At 35.7% G+C, this 14,519-nt stretch overlaps 1 protein-coding gene across 2 annotated transcripts in view; it reads left to right on the top strand.

The window, feature by feature from the left end:
- The window catches only part of ZNF804B (zinc finger protein 804B), a 231,767-nt gene that overhangs the window by 186,917 nt on the left and 30,331 nt on the right, over window positions 1–14,519 (top strand). For both annotated transcript variants that reach the window (XM_050324106.1, XM_050324097.1), the window contains exon 2: window positions 13,056–13,199. In XM_050324106.1, coding sequence (XP_050180063.1) covers window positions 13,056–13,199 — 144 coding nt within the window. The remainder of the gene's footprint in view (window positions 1–13,055; window positions 13,200–14,519) is intronic.

Raw genomic sequence — 14,519 nt, 5'->3', positions numbered from 1 at the left:
TCCATTAAGGGTTGGAACACATTTGGCATGCACACTGGTCAGGTCTTTTGCTGCAAACTCAAAAGATCAGAAGAAGGACATCTTATTTCAATGAAAGCAAGATGAATGCAAACATGGGGACCAATATTGGGCATGAAAATACTAACTCAGAATTCCCATCTACTTGTTTTACTTGAGCTTGCAAACAAAGGGAAAAAAGCTAAAATTCCAATCGAAATGTTGCAAAATCAGACAAGGTGCAGCCTTTGCCTTTCCTCCAGTAACTTTGAAAACCTTTTTATAGTCTGCACACTGACTCTCATTGTAAATGGAATCCAATCCAGTGCAAAGAGCTAGTCAAGCTCCTGAATTTTGCTCAAGGGAGAGAAGGAAATCATAAACAGTTTTCTGTGCAGGGTTGAATTTATTCCAAAATTAGATGCCAGTGTCACATCATCGCATTTAAGAGCAATACAACTAATTATCAAATGCAAGATCTGAGGAGAAATGAGGTAGCTTCAGAAAAATGTCTTGGTCAGCAAGACACAATAAACACAATAATGTTTAAACACAATTTTGTTTAAACACAAAATTGTTTAAACACAATAGTGTTTAAAAAACACCAGATTTTTCTTTTGTTTGATATATGATAAATTTGTGGGCAGAAGTATAATTTCTAATTAATGTATGAAATGGGCTGGGTTTGTGCCTGTTGTATGAATATCTTGTTTGCTTTGTCACTTTAGTTTTCTGTTTCTATTATTATATGCTGACTACTTTTTTGTTTATGGGAAATATAAGCATGACATTAATTTCATTATCCTATTCTGCATGCAAATGTGTGTTACATTTGCAAATGAAGAAGTGGTAAGGAGAAGCAAATTCAGTAAGAGGGTTTATTATGCATGCATAACCAAGCAAGTGCTTGTTTTAGAACAGTACATCTTGAACAGTTGTGATAAGAATTGCCAGGATTTAACTAAGAGTTTTATGAATAGAAATTTTTAAAAGTACCTACTGCAGAAAATACTTGAGTTCATTGACCCCTGTATGTTTTATCTTGAGTAGCACCACAAATTATTATATTTATTATTGGATTGAGTTCACATCAGAAACAGAGAAACAAGGGGCAAATGTTGGTATAATTAAAAGATTAACTTGCCATGAACTCTCATTATTGTAACTAGCCTCCTCTTTTTTGGTATCTTAAGTAAAAATTAAAAGAACTGGAAAAACATGTTTTTCAGCACTAACCATAAAAGCAAAAATCTTGAAAACAAGAATTTTGTGCACTCAAGCTAATCTAAAATACTCATTTCCATAAAATCTGCACTCTGCAGTAAATTTCAAGTTATTAATACTATGTGGGAAGTGATGGAACCATATGTTTACTTAAAGTGATTTGTGAAAATACAGGTTATTAGCAAAGCCATATGGGTAGCAGAGATAGTAGTAACCTATTTCTCCTTCTAGTACAGTATAATGTCTAAGCATTATTTAGATTTAATGATGCTATAACTTATAACTTAAATATAATAATATCACATATTATTTTAAAATATCACAACAGTAAAAACTATTCTAGTAATGTTATATTTATTGATTCTTTATATTAATATTAACATTTATTTGATATTATATATAGTATTTGCATTGTACTACTGTACTATGTAGTACTACTAGTACTATTGTACTACTGTTGTAAAATAATGTGTAATATATATGTTAGATAGAACTATAGAATGGTTACATAGTTATATTATACATACGATACTACATAAACCAAACAGTCAGAAGGTTGAAGTATGTGTATCAGTATGCTGAGGTTTTTTTTCAGCCAGGTAACTACTATAAGGTTTTTCTTTCTGTCACCTTCCATGACTATATTTTCTCCTTTCTCATTTTCTCCAGGGCCTTGTCATTCATTGTTTTATTTTCCAATCATCTGCTTTGACATATTTTTCCATGCTTTCTAGATATTTTCACTCACTAAATATATTGAAGATGTAGTCATGCAGTTCACTGGGCTAAGGCTGGAACATGAGGTGCTATTTCTGGCACAACTGCAAACCTACAGGCAAATCTTATTCATGTCATTCACTGCTTGCTTTCTCTTTCTCCATAGTGCTAGAAGCATATAGTGTTGTACTGAACTCCTCTGTCCTCCTAGTGATTAGAAAAGGGACATGAATAAAAGCAGTACCAAACTGAATGCAGTACCAAACGTTCCCAAACTGAACAGAAAATTCACTTTATATGGGCAAGACATGAAAGGGAGGTCAACAAGTTTGCAAGAAATTGCTTAGCTGTTTAACTTTGAGAAGGTATCCAAATCCCTGAAGGAAGGACACACAGAGGTCCATTTCTTCTCTCATTGTTTCCAAACAATGTCTTGTACAACATGTTGGGTTTACACTGGGCTCACAAGAGGCAGCTGTGATGGCTCATGCAGCTCTACAGGTTCCAGGATGCAGCAAGGGGCATAGAATCCAGTGCTGTAAAGTTGAGTATGGTGAGGCCAAAGGCCTAACACTGCATTCAGTGCAGAAGTCACTTTCAGGCTTCAGAATGATGTTTTGAATATTAAATATAATTTTATGCAACCATGTGACAAATTGGTTTAGAGATGAAGACAGAGATGTCCATGTAAATCACATATGGACATAGTTGTTTTTTTATTTTCTTCTATAAATATATACAGTAATTCCAGCAAAACTTGTCACAGTTATTCTTTTGGAACAGAATAAGTTATTCTGAATATATAAAAATATCTTCTACTGAATTCATAACTGGAATTTATTAGAGGTCACTGAATATGGTTGAATGGCCAGCATTTAAGAGCTGTGTTCCTTTCAAATGGGGAAAACTAAAATTTTCAGGCTAGCAGTACTGGCTAATATAAAGTTTGAATCTCACTTGGTCACTCTTGTCGTGGTGCAAATGAAGGCCTGATTGTTTTTAAATCACTATAGACTCACTTCTCAAATGATCTAGTAACAGCCCTAATGAACTGTGCCAGAATTTCTGCTTTAGAAATTTCCTACAGCACACTACTTGTATTAAAAAGGGTGCAAACTATCTCTAAATACAGGCAATGAGACCTGAAAAAAATATTATTTCCTGGACATTTCTACAGTGCAACTTGTGTGATTCCCCACATGTGTGAGAGATGTTGTGAATACTTGCTCTAGTGAGAGCACATGTCCCATCAGACAGCTGTTGATATTAGTAACAGTCAGCTCAGAACAATCCAGCTTCACACTAATACATCAAATCTCATAATGGCTCATTTTCTGCTGGGTTTTCCAGACAGTTTATTGACAGTGTAATGAAAAGCATTAAGAGACGAAAGTTAAATGCAGTAGACCCAAATCACTGGTGATGGAAGTGCACTAGAACAGGTTGCTTTAAACCAAAATATAAGCAGTGAAGTGTCGATGGGATGTATACAAAATAAAAATTATTAGAAACTGAGTCAGTGGAAAGTTTGTGCAGAAGGAAAGAATTAACAGAAAAAAATCATATAAAATAACTTCCCTACACTTATTAATATACTTGTTATTCAAAGTTGTTGGGGTTTGTTCTGCCTATCCACATCTTTGTTAAACTTTTCATCCATATTCTAAGTACCAACTCAGTCTGAGTAATCCAGGAGTTTAGTAATTGCATGACCTTATGCAAAACACTGAGTGTGGCCCCCAGACCCTCTCGTGCTGTAGCTATTCAGTGGATTCTCAGTGTATTAGAGGACTGTGTTGCTGCAAGAATCATAGAGTCATATAGTATACAGAGTTTGAGGGGACCCAGAAGGATCATCAAGTCCAACTCCCGGCTCCTTTCAGGACTACTGAAAAAAAAAAAAAATTATATGACTAAGAGTGTTCAGATGAAAATAATGTTCTTTTGCTTCTGCTGTCATACATACAGTCATGTAACCGAGTATAGTTCTAGTGAAGCCAGCAGCAAGTCAATGAGATTATAAGTGGGATTTTTGTTTGTTGCATTTTATTGAAGAACAGACACTTTGCTATGTAAGTTTTAAATACTGGAAGGAAAGGTCTCATCATTAATTCATTCAGTCATCTATTTTAATTAGATCAAGAGTTAGAGAGCTCACACATTTGTATTCGTATTCGTCAAGGAAATGCATCATGTTACCTAATAAGACTGTGCACTGTTTCATGACACAAATGGTTGTGCTAACAGGTTATATAAAATTAAAGTTAAGAACTGCTTCTATTCACTTATATTATGTTAAAATCATTAAACATTCAATGCAGAATCATAGTTAAAAAATAAAGAAGAATCCAGAGACTCTGTAATGGATATAAATTCAGTTATCTTTTAAAGACTTATTCCTAAAAAATGGGACATGGCATGCATCACTGCATGATCAATATCATTATTGCAAAGTGCTTTTAACTAACTCAAATATGAAAGAGACTGCATATAAGTTAAATTCTGTTGTGTTCTATAGGAGAAGCCTTTAGGTCAAAATGCATAAAGATTCTAAATTATGTCAAGTACATTTCATCTGAAAAGAGGTGACAGACAAAGAAATACATCACACAATCTATTGAATGCAGTGCTAGAACGTGCATTGTACTCTAAAAATTGCAATTGAAAAAGCAAGAATGGTAAGAGATAAATGGAGGACTAACTCTTCAGATTAATTGATAATACCTCACACATCAGAAAAGAAGAAATGATCACCTGACAGGAGGAGAGAGAAAGTAGTATGAATCAGTGAACAAATTGAAGGAATTGACTTTGAATAGAAGGCAGACAATAATGTCACAATCCGATTCACTGAAGGACTCACATTTGTGCAGAGAAGCAGGACTATAAGGAAAAAGTGAATTTTTTTTCCTTCTTCTTCAAAACAAGAACAAGCCTTCTGTCCAACTTAGAAAAAACGTTTCAATTCTACCCACATTTTACCATAGTTATATTGACATTTAAGTTCACTGAACCCTTCAGTAGGGAGTCTAGATTTAGAGCAGTCACACCAATCACCATATCTACAGAGTAGCTGGAAATATTTTGAGATCCCCTATAACTTTTTATTGTTTTAATCTTACCCATGAGGCTCTTAGAATTTGCTTTTAAATGCCTAGAATATAATCCTAACAGTAATAAACCCACATCCATTTCCACTGTTTCAGCCTCTACAGCCAGTAGTTATGACAGTTCTGATGCCCTTTGTGTTCTCAGGTTGTCCTTGAGCAACATCTCCTCATCTTTTTAGGGCTGTTGCTCTAGTTACAGAATTACAATAATTTTTATTTTTTCTTTAATGACAGTATTTGTGTTTTGAAATTGTTGATTAATGACTTTATGCTTGAAATTCTTTCAAAGTATAAGTCAGATGCTAATCCTAGTAATAATATAGGACATAGATTAACAATGAAGTTCAGAGATAAAATGAGGCAGCAATACAGTAATCATTAAGCAGATTTAGTGTAACTGCATATTTTCCTAAATCTTCAAATCAAATTAGTTTTCTATTTTTTTAGTCAACCAAATCTCATCATATATTCCCCTTCGTAGACATATCATACTCTATTTTAACATAACACAAACTACATCAATGTGAAGGTTGTTCTTAAGTCTGTTTTACAGATAAAGAGAAACCTTCCAGATTCCAGTTAAGTATATTGAAGGGTTTATATATTATGTGGTCTGTATGCCTGAGTGTATTCCCCTGTCTCTTTGAACACTGAGTATTTGCTATATTCAAATTCAAATATTACTTTTTTGTTGTTGTTTTGTTTTTTTTTTTTTTTTTTTTTTTTACATCTGCATCTCACTGGCTGGTTAATACATGGGAGCAGTTCCATTATCAACTTCCGTTTCAACTGGGAGTTGCCTCAGGTGTAGGACCTTGCATTTGGCGCTGTTGAACCTCATGAGCTTCACACATGTCCACTTCTTGAGACTGTCCAGTTCTCACTGAATGACATCCCTTCCCTCAGGCATGTCAACCACACCACTCAGCTTGGTGCCATCTGTAAATTGCTGAGGGTGCACTCAATCCCACTGTGTCATTGATGAAGTTATTAAACAGTGCTGGTCCTAATATGGGTCCCTGGGGCACCTGGCATCACTGATCTCCATTTTATGCTTTAATTTTCTCAAATTGAGCTTTCTTTCCCATTTATGTTATTTCCATTAAACTTCTAATATCCCCTTTAAGATTACTTGTCCTAGAACTCTTATTTCTGCACTATACATAATTCCAGGCAGTTTTACTCAAATAAATTATATTTTACTAATTACTTTGATATGGTTTAACCCCATTTGAAAATGAAGCTACTATGAAGAAAATCAACTCTATCCCAGCCAAAACCAGCACATACTTCCTTTTAGCTTTTTAGATATATATTGTTGTAACAAAAAATGATCTGACCTTTCACATTTGTTATATTATATATTTCTTTAAAAATTACATACAAAATTACAAAAAATACATACCATTTTGTATGCAGCTTTGCAGGTCAAGTCTTGATCACATTTTCAGAAAATCTAATATATGCAGCTGCTTCAGTTCCACCAGTTTCTGAAAATGAGGAGAAAAATGTTGAATTACATTCCAGTGTTTGAAAAATGCCCCCTACATCCATAGCAAAGATTTTTCGTGGTTACATGCTCTATTTATAATGTTGGAAAAGAAAATCTCAAAGTCCAAGTCCTTTATAAAATTAACAGAAGCATCAATGTGTCTTAGAATATAAAAACTTTGCTGAAGATATGAATAGATTTGTTGGTTTTCTTTGAATTCTTATGTTCTATAAAGTTTATTCCAATCATCACTGATGATTTTAATAGTAAATAGATTAGGAATTTGTTTATGACTCCTTAAAGTTACAACTCTCTCTTATTAGTCCCAGTAGGTTTGTACTCTTAGAGGAGGCATGTAGGACCTGCTAAAAGCATTCTGGTAGCAAATGGATGTGCATATAATTGAAAATGCTGCAGTAATTATCTGAGTGTGAAAAAAAAAAAAGTATTTATTTGCAGAAGTTAGGTGTTACCCTCTATGAGTCATCTAAGAATGACAGCATTTACTGCCTTTGAAGAAGAAAAAATCTTTTGCAATAGATACCTCTGTAGTTCCTTGCTCTAGATCCCACAGTGGCAGAAACCAGAGTTTTCGAGGTGGAGAATGGCAGAACATACGTGAGATAAATGAAAATGTTCTGTATTTTTGGCTATTGCAGCTGAACAAGCTGCACGCTTTTTATTCCATCTCCACAGCTAAACATCTGGAGCAAATTCTTTAGGTAAGAGAAAGTCTTCTCCAGGGGAAAAAAAGGAAAAAAAGAAAAAAAGAGAGCCTTCAGGGAAAAGTTCATTAGTTCAACTGACCTGGTGTTACGTATCCTAATCTCAGGACATTTGTGTGGCACTCAAGTTTCACACGGCACACAAGTACTTTGATTACTTCCTGCATTCTATCACCTGCCTGCTGAGTTTTAAAGATCTTTAAAAATCTATTTTGTTGTAGTTGCAGACAAAAATACTTAAAGACATAAAAATTACCTGCAGTTATCCCAAAAACTGGTGAATGAGAAAGTGAATGAGCACTGAAAATGAAGGTTTCTACAATTGCTGTTTCTACACGTTTATGCGCTGGTCCGAGATGTTCTGTACCAGCCCAGGCAGTTCTGCAGATTTCCCTCAAAAAACATTATTTACAAATGCTCATATGAATGACCCAATGAAAACATGAATTACAGATTGAGATCTAGTTTGCCTAATTTATGCATGCAACTTACTTTTAAGCCTCTTATCCCTAGTGTTCTGTTCAAGCATCTCCCAAGTACATTTATATCTTTTTCAAACTGTGGGGACCAAAACTTTCACAGAGGTTACATCTAAACTCTTATCTTCCCCAGCAAGCACATACATCCCAGAACAAAGTGGTAATATCCGTACTTGGCCTAAGTCTCTTCAGTTGTGTCTGATGCCCTTTGGTATAAATGATACATTTGTTTTTATTTCAGTCTGTCTGAAAAAGTGTAAGGGCTACATTAAAACACTGCCTGGTAGTTCTTTTGGGGCATGGTGCTGCATATGTTTTTGTGGCATGTAAGTACTGCTTTCCTTGGGAAAAGTCGCTTGGGCTGTTGTAAAACTATACAGGGCATGGAGAGACTGGTGAAGTCTCATCCTTGCAGCCTGTAGTGTGGTCGCTGAATGGTATGTTATTCTGGAACAGCATTCATTTTTATCTCAAAGGGAACTCTGAAATGAAAAAGACTGAGAATGAACTGTCACACATGGAGTGGGGATGATGGAGGGCTGGATTCTAGGAGCCAAGTTATTTGCTAGTGCAGATGTACCAAACAGTATTTTACAGATGACATTTCACCAATACTGAATCAAGTGGAATCATTACCCTCAGCATCTTACATATAACATTACTATTAGCATGTCAGGATGTGAATTGCTTTGACTTTCATTGTTGACTTTCATTTAATTTCTTTTCCACTCTAACTCCTGGACCTTTTCCCTTGCATTTACATTTACTCAGCTATTCACAATCTGGTACTGGTGAACGTGGTCTCCCTCTCCAAAGTGCAGCACTTGACACACATCTTACTGAATTTTATCTTGCTGACTTTAAGATCATATCTCAAGATTATTACAGTAATTTTAAATCTTGATCCTGGTCCCTAAAGCATTTGTATGCCCTGTGCTGTTAATTAGTATCATTCATAGATTTCATACATAATCACAGTTCATTTTGTCATCTAAATCACTAATGAAAATATTTTTAAAATCTTAGATGTAGACTATAATTCTGTAGCTAATTCATGTGCTTATATTTGTCCTATTTCTTCTTTAACCTCTAGTCTGAGAATCCCCAAAAGGTACCTCAGTAGTTGCAAGAATATTTAATACTTGCACTTATATCTAATCTGGTTCACAAAATTATATATAACTTACCAAACTCTGATTGCTTATGTCCCTGAAGAGGGATCAGTCTGTCACTTACTGACTCTGCATTAATGTGAGTTAGCTGTTCTGTCGCTAATTTTGCATTCCAATTTCAAAATAGGTAATCAAAAGTGTGCTAATGATGTTATATTTTTCTCATGTTTTGTTTACAAGTACCATATATTTAGTCCCCTGTATTTGTAGAAATCCATGGATTTATAGAAAATTGCCTCTGAAAGTTTTATTGTATCAAGTGACCTACTTTTCATCTTAGTCCATTTGAACATAGCAGATATATTTACTACCAGTTACTGAGATAAGAACTGTGGTATTGTTTGTCTAGATCAGCATCCTTTAATGGTCATGCAGTCTATTAAATATCTATTACAGACTCTGTATTTAATAAATGATTTCTAATTGACTAGGTGTCAGTGGCAACATTTGAGAAAACTCAGTTACGTGGGATTTTTCATTGATTTTCCCTATATTAGAAAATGAAGTGTCAGATACCATTAATTGCATTCTAACAATAAGAAGCACACTGCAAAAGTAGCCACTAAGTGAAAGCACTTCTAGCCTAACACTCAATAGAAATATTCTTTTTAAATTAATCCAATATATAAACAATTATTACAGTTATGTGCCTCTGTTGGTCAAATTGATGAGAATGTAATTACAATCTACAATATGAAACCATTTTTCAGGCTTCTAGAAAAATGCATTCAGATATATTCTGCACTTGTTTATCCTTATTCACTACACTATCTGCATCCAGCAACACAGAAGTGTGTTAACCCATGGTTTCTAGGAGTTCTCACCTACAAGGATTGCACCATTCCTGACATCAGCTTGCACTAATGTTGTCCATGGGTCAAAGACGGAACTGCTAACATATATTTTCTTATAAGTATAAACATATCTACCCAGGCTATATGCCATTCGTAACTATAATTCAGAATAAAGTTTATGAGGGTGTGGTACATATATTCATTACCATTGATGGTCCATGGTTCAAAACACATCGGTGCATCTTTCCAGCTTGCTTGTGTCTGCACTGCTATAGTCAGGCACTCATGATCACATATGTTTTCTACAGCTGTAATTCGATAGATTTTCTTTCATGTGATCTCATTTATTATGCCAGAACTGACCATCAGTCTACATAATCCTTGTGAGATTATATTAGGAGTCTGGATGTGAAAATTCATTTGACTATGCACAATTTACTGTAGGGCTAGAAGTTCCTATGCCTTTGTAGGGAAAGAAAAATCATGACCTTTCTAAAATATGCAATGTAGCATTCAATTTCCCTGCATCTGATCGATAAGCAAGCAGGAAATTATATCTTTTGCCATGGTAGACAAGCATAATTAAGCAATAAGGCAATGGAGGTAGTTGTGATTATCTTAGCATGCACCTGGGAGCTGCCTTGTTGCTATTTTAAAACGTCTTTATGTGAAGGGAACTGTATTAATTTCTGCTGAGAAAGATAAAGTTGGCAGTTTGGAATGCTCATGAGCAGCAGTTTCAGTTGTACTTCACAGAGAGTAATGTGGTGTGTTCATCCCAAACAATTCAGCTTCTCCTTCAACAGAAGTAAAGATGGAGAAGGTTGTAAACATTTAATTGACATTTGAGACCCAGGGAAAAAAGTACCCCCCCCAAAAAAACAATTATTGTTTCACTGGCTTCCAGTGAGTGCAAAAGTTACATTTTTACCAGTTTAGAATGAAAATATGTTGCCCTCAACACTCGACTTTCAGGGAAGACATCTCTGCATAATTAATACTGTTGCATCCACATTCTAATTTATGCATTTTAATTTTATCAAAGGCCTGGTGAATAATTAATGCTAGCAAAACAATGGGTCTGAAGCATAAGCTGAAAAGTATCACTTTTTAATAGGCTTTGTAAATTTAAATAACTAATGAAAGCTATTTAACTATTTGATTGCGAGAATATTTCTTTCTGATACAATCAAATATTAACTACAATAATTGAGCAGCCTCTCAAGAGGAGAAATGTTAGCTCAAGCTTATAGTTTTCACAACTGACCAACCTGAGTATACCACACTACACTACCCCACCTGAGCCATATGCTTCTAGAAAAGAGATTTATTTGGGTGTTTGTCCTGTGGGAGGGACTGGCATGTCATTGGCATCACTTATAAAATCAAAATTCCAGGCACAATGTTCCTTTTTGACCTCTTGTCTTCAAGTAGGTCAGTTCATGCAAGTTTCATGGGGAGATTTAGAACTGAATATAAAGAAATACAATATAGAATTTATTATCTCTGAGTTCAGCAATCTGAGAATTAAGGATGTAGGCCAGGTTAGTAATTCAGAGCCTTGCAGTGTTCAAGGGAGACAGATAGAACCTCTGGAGAATTTCATCTCATCCTAAAATGGGTTTTTGAAATAGATGGGATTAATAACCCTTTGACAATGTATAGCGTTTTTCTGTTTCTTACAGAGGAAGCTTAGGATACTGCCTTATACCATACACCTAGCTTCTAGACAGCCTAGTTTAGATGAAGTTAATCTCACTAGCAACGGCAGCCTCTAAAACTATGGTGTAAAGAAGATCTACTTATACTAATCTGAGGGTGTAAAGACCAGGGCAGAGCAGAAGGACTCACAGTACAGGGCTGTGAAATGTTCAGTGTGTCATATTGACAACCAGCATCCCAACTGCTTGGCCAAGTCTCAGACTTGAAACACGTGCCACTCATTAAGAAAATCCTTCCCCTCTGAAAGGCCCAAAATGTACATTTGTGTTGATCTGCCATGTCCAAATAGTTGCCTACACCTTGCTGTGTACCCTGGGGCAATGTTGGGCAGTGTGATGTGCTAAGAGCAGGCTGTCCCAGATGTGCAGTATGTCCTGGGTTTGGTGTGCTCTGAGTTTGTCATGCAAAGGGTGGTGAAAGCAGGTAGAGAGCAGGCAACACTGATTGTGGAAAGTCTGGTAGCAGAAAGTACCAATTTCTTTAGGTGAGTAAAATGATACAGCAAATGATGAATTACTGCAGTCCCTGGCAATATATTACATACACTCAGGTAATATCAACTTGTCAATATGAATATAAAATTAATAGCTTCTGCCAAATTTTTTGTTTTCTATTTCCACGTCAGAAGTTTGCTCTTTAGCTCTAATGAAAAATGTTTAAGTAAGTGTCATAATAGTAACAATATAATGAAGGACTTGTAAAAGAAATAAGGTTGACAAAGGCTGCTGCCAATTTTTCCTATCAGGCCCTTTATTTAATTGCATTAGTTTGAGTTCAATAACTTTTGGTTCCTCTGTTTTAAGTTTTCTCTTTCTGCCTATTATTATGTATTGAAATGAAAGTATTTGACTCTCCAGAAAATTCACTTGAGTCACTGGGGAGATATGGAGGGGTTCTGTGTAGGAACTAATTGTGTTTTCCCTGTTTTCAACTATGTTTGCCTGAGCCTGGACGTGAGCTAGTGCTCTCGTCAGTGGCTGTGGTCTGTGGGACAGGTGCGAGTTACTTTCATTTTGGGTAGGCTGGGTGGTGTGTCCCCTCATGCAGATGTTGGGAAAGAAAAGGAAGGCATCTAAAAGGCTCTTGCAGAGGTGGCTCTGCTCCAGTGAAATCTCAGCCAGCCATAGCAAGCTGCTACCTGGGCTGGCTGAATATTTCATAGAGGGTAGAAAGCAGAACAAAAAAGAAAATCTGCCTTAGTATCAGGTTAAAAGAGTTTATTTTTTCTGAGCAATAGTACCTAAGGAGCACACACATGTTCATGCAATCTGGGACTGATGTGAAGACTAACAGACTATCCTGGTTGTCTAATTGTTCTTGACTGCTCAGCTGTCCTGCCCAGTAGCTAGGCAATATCCTGATGGTATTCCTCTGCTCCCTATTCCTCTCTACTTTTCTTACTGCAGTACTTACAACAAGTAGTAAGAATAATTCCTCAAAAAACACAATTATTTTATTAAATCCAATTTAAGACCAAAACCTCCTGAGCATGTACAGGATGGACCTTGGTGTTCTAGCCATCGTAGTCAGTCTAGTGTTTTTAATGTGGATGATGATAAAAGCTGCTGAAGCATGAGATCACAATCTGTACTGAAAGGTCTCCCTTTGCTTCTGCCTTTGCAGGACTATGCTGAGAGGGAGAAAGCTGCAGCCAAGGCTCTGGAAGATGTGAAGGCTAACTTCTACTGTGAACTATGTGACAAGCAGTACCACAAACACCAGGAATTTGACAACCACATCAATTCTTATGACCATGCTCACAAGCAGGTAAACCTGATAAATGTCTCTGCACATTACAGTGGTCTGTCTTCCTTCTTCATTGATTGTGGGAGGTTTCTAAGTTCACTCAAGTAGGAGACAATTCATCATTTGGTATTTTCAACTTTACTTTCCATTAGAATATTGTTTTAATATTCACCACAATTTCTTTTAAGCCACTCTGACTGAAAGACCTCAATCTACAGTTTTAAATATATACTTAATACTAATATCCACACTTAATTTGATATCTTTAAATATGGAATTACCTATAAACTAGAGAAAAGGGGAAAGACCACTTCCTCAAATAGCCAGGTCCTTCTTGTATGCAGAAAGCATATCATCATGCTGTTTCAAACTGGTCATGCTGTTTCAAGGGCAGAAAAGACGGAGTCAAGGGCAGAAAAGAGGGAGTTTGGGGGAGTTGTTGGTTTGCTTGTTTTTTGTTTTTTGTTTTTTGTTTTTTTAAAGAAAGCTTATATTTCTGAAGTTAAAATCTATGTCTAATAATGTTTTTCAGGGTGAAATACATTTTACCTTGCATACAGAATGTGATATAAAATAATGCCTACTGTTGAACAACATGTTGAATTCATGGGATAAGATAATAGATACTAATTTTTTGTCATTGATTTTGTGTAATTTTATCAGGCCTTTATGTGCTAGGTATATATTATCCATATGTGCTTATTATCCTTCTTTCCTGTATCCTAGTTTTCCCCTATTTTTGGCAAAATCCATATTTCAATTGGTAATATGGAAGGAAAATGCAATTAATTCATATAAGCACTTCAGAACTTGAAGAAAATGGCTTGCAAAGCTCAGGAGTGAACATTTCTGAACCTCTGACATGACAGATCATATCTGCTAACTTAACATGTTAAGAGCATGTAACTGAAGGCCATAGCGTATCTTTCTCTCCTGCATTTCTTCTAGTGCTTGCATTACACAGCTGAAGTGCTCAGGTATTATATGCATTCAAATTAGTGCCTTCTGTCGATCACACTTTTGGTTGCACAGGGGTCAGGAAGTACCTTACAAATATTTGAAGCAGTTAGAAATTGCAGGTGTTTCTGACAGAGGATTAGAAATAATAATGGGGAGTTAAAGAAGCAGTGCTAAAGAAAAACCTCTTCAATCTACCTGCAAGCAATCTTATTGTCTTCTGCAGTACCACAGAGGATGTAAATCACCCTGGAATTTTCCGTGTGCATTTATCACAGCACTTCATTAACAAACTGCTTAATATCTGACCATCCATCCTGCTGAATTTGAGCAGCCCAGAGTCAGCTCCCCATGGGTAATATTGGGAAATTTTTGTTTCATCAC

The sequence above is a fragment of the Myiozetetes cayanensis genome, unplaced genomic scaffold (genome assembly GCF_022539395.1).
Source record: "Myiozetetes cayanensis isolate MyiCay16 unplaced genomic scaffold, myiCay2020 scf1, whole genome shotgun sequence".
NCBI classification, from domain to species: domain Eukaryota; kingdom Metazoa; phylum Chordata; class Aves; order Passeriformes; family Tyrannidae; genus Myiozetetes; species Myiozetetes cayanensis.
Note: the sequence above shows the minus strand (reverse complement) of the source record. Positions and strands in the feature narration are given on the sequence as shown.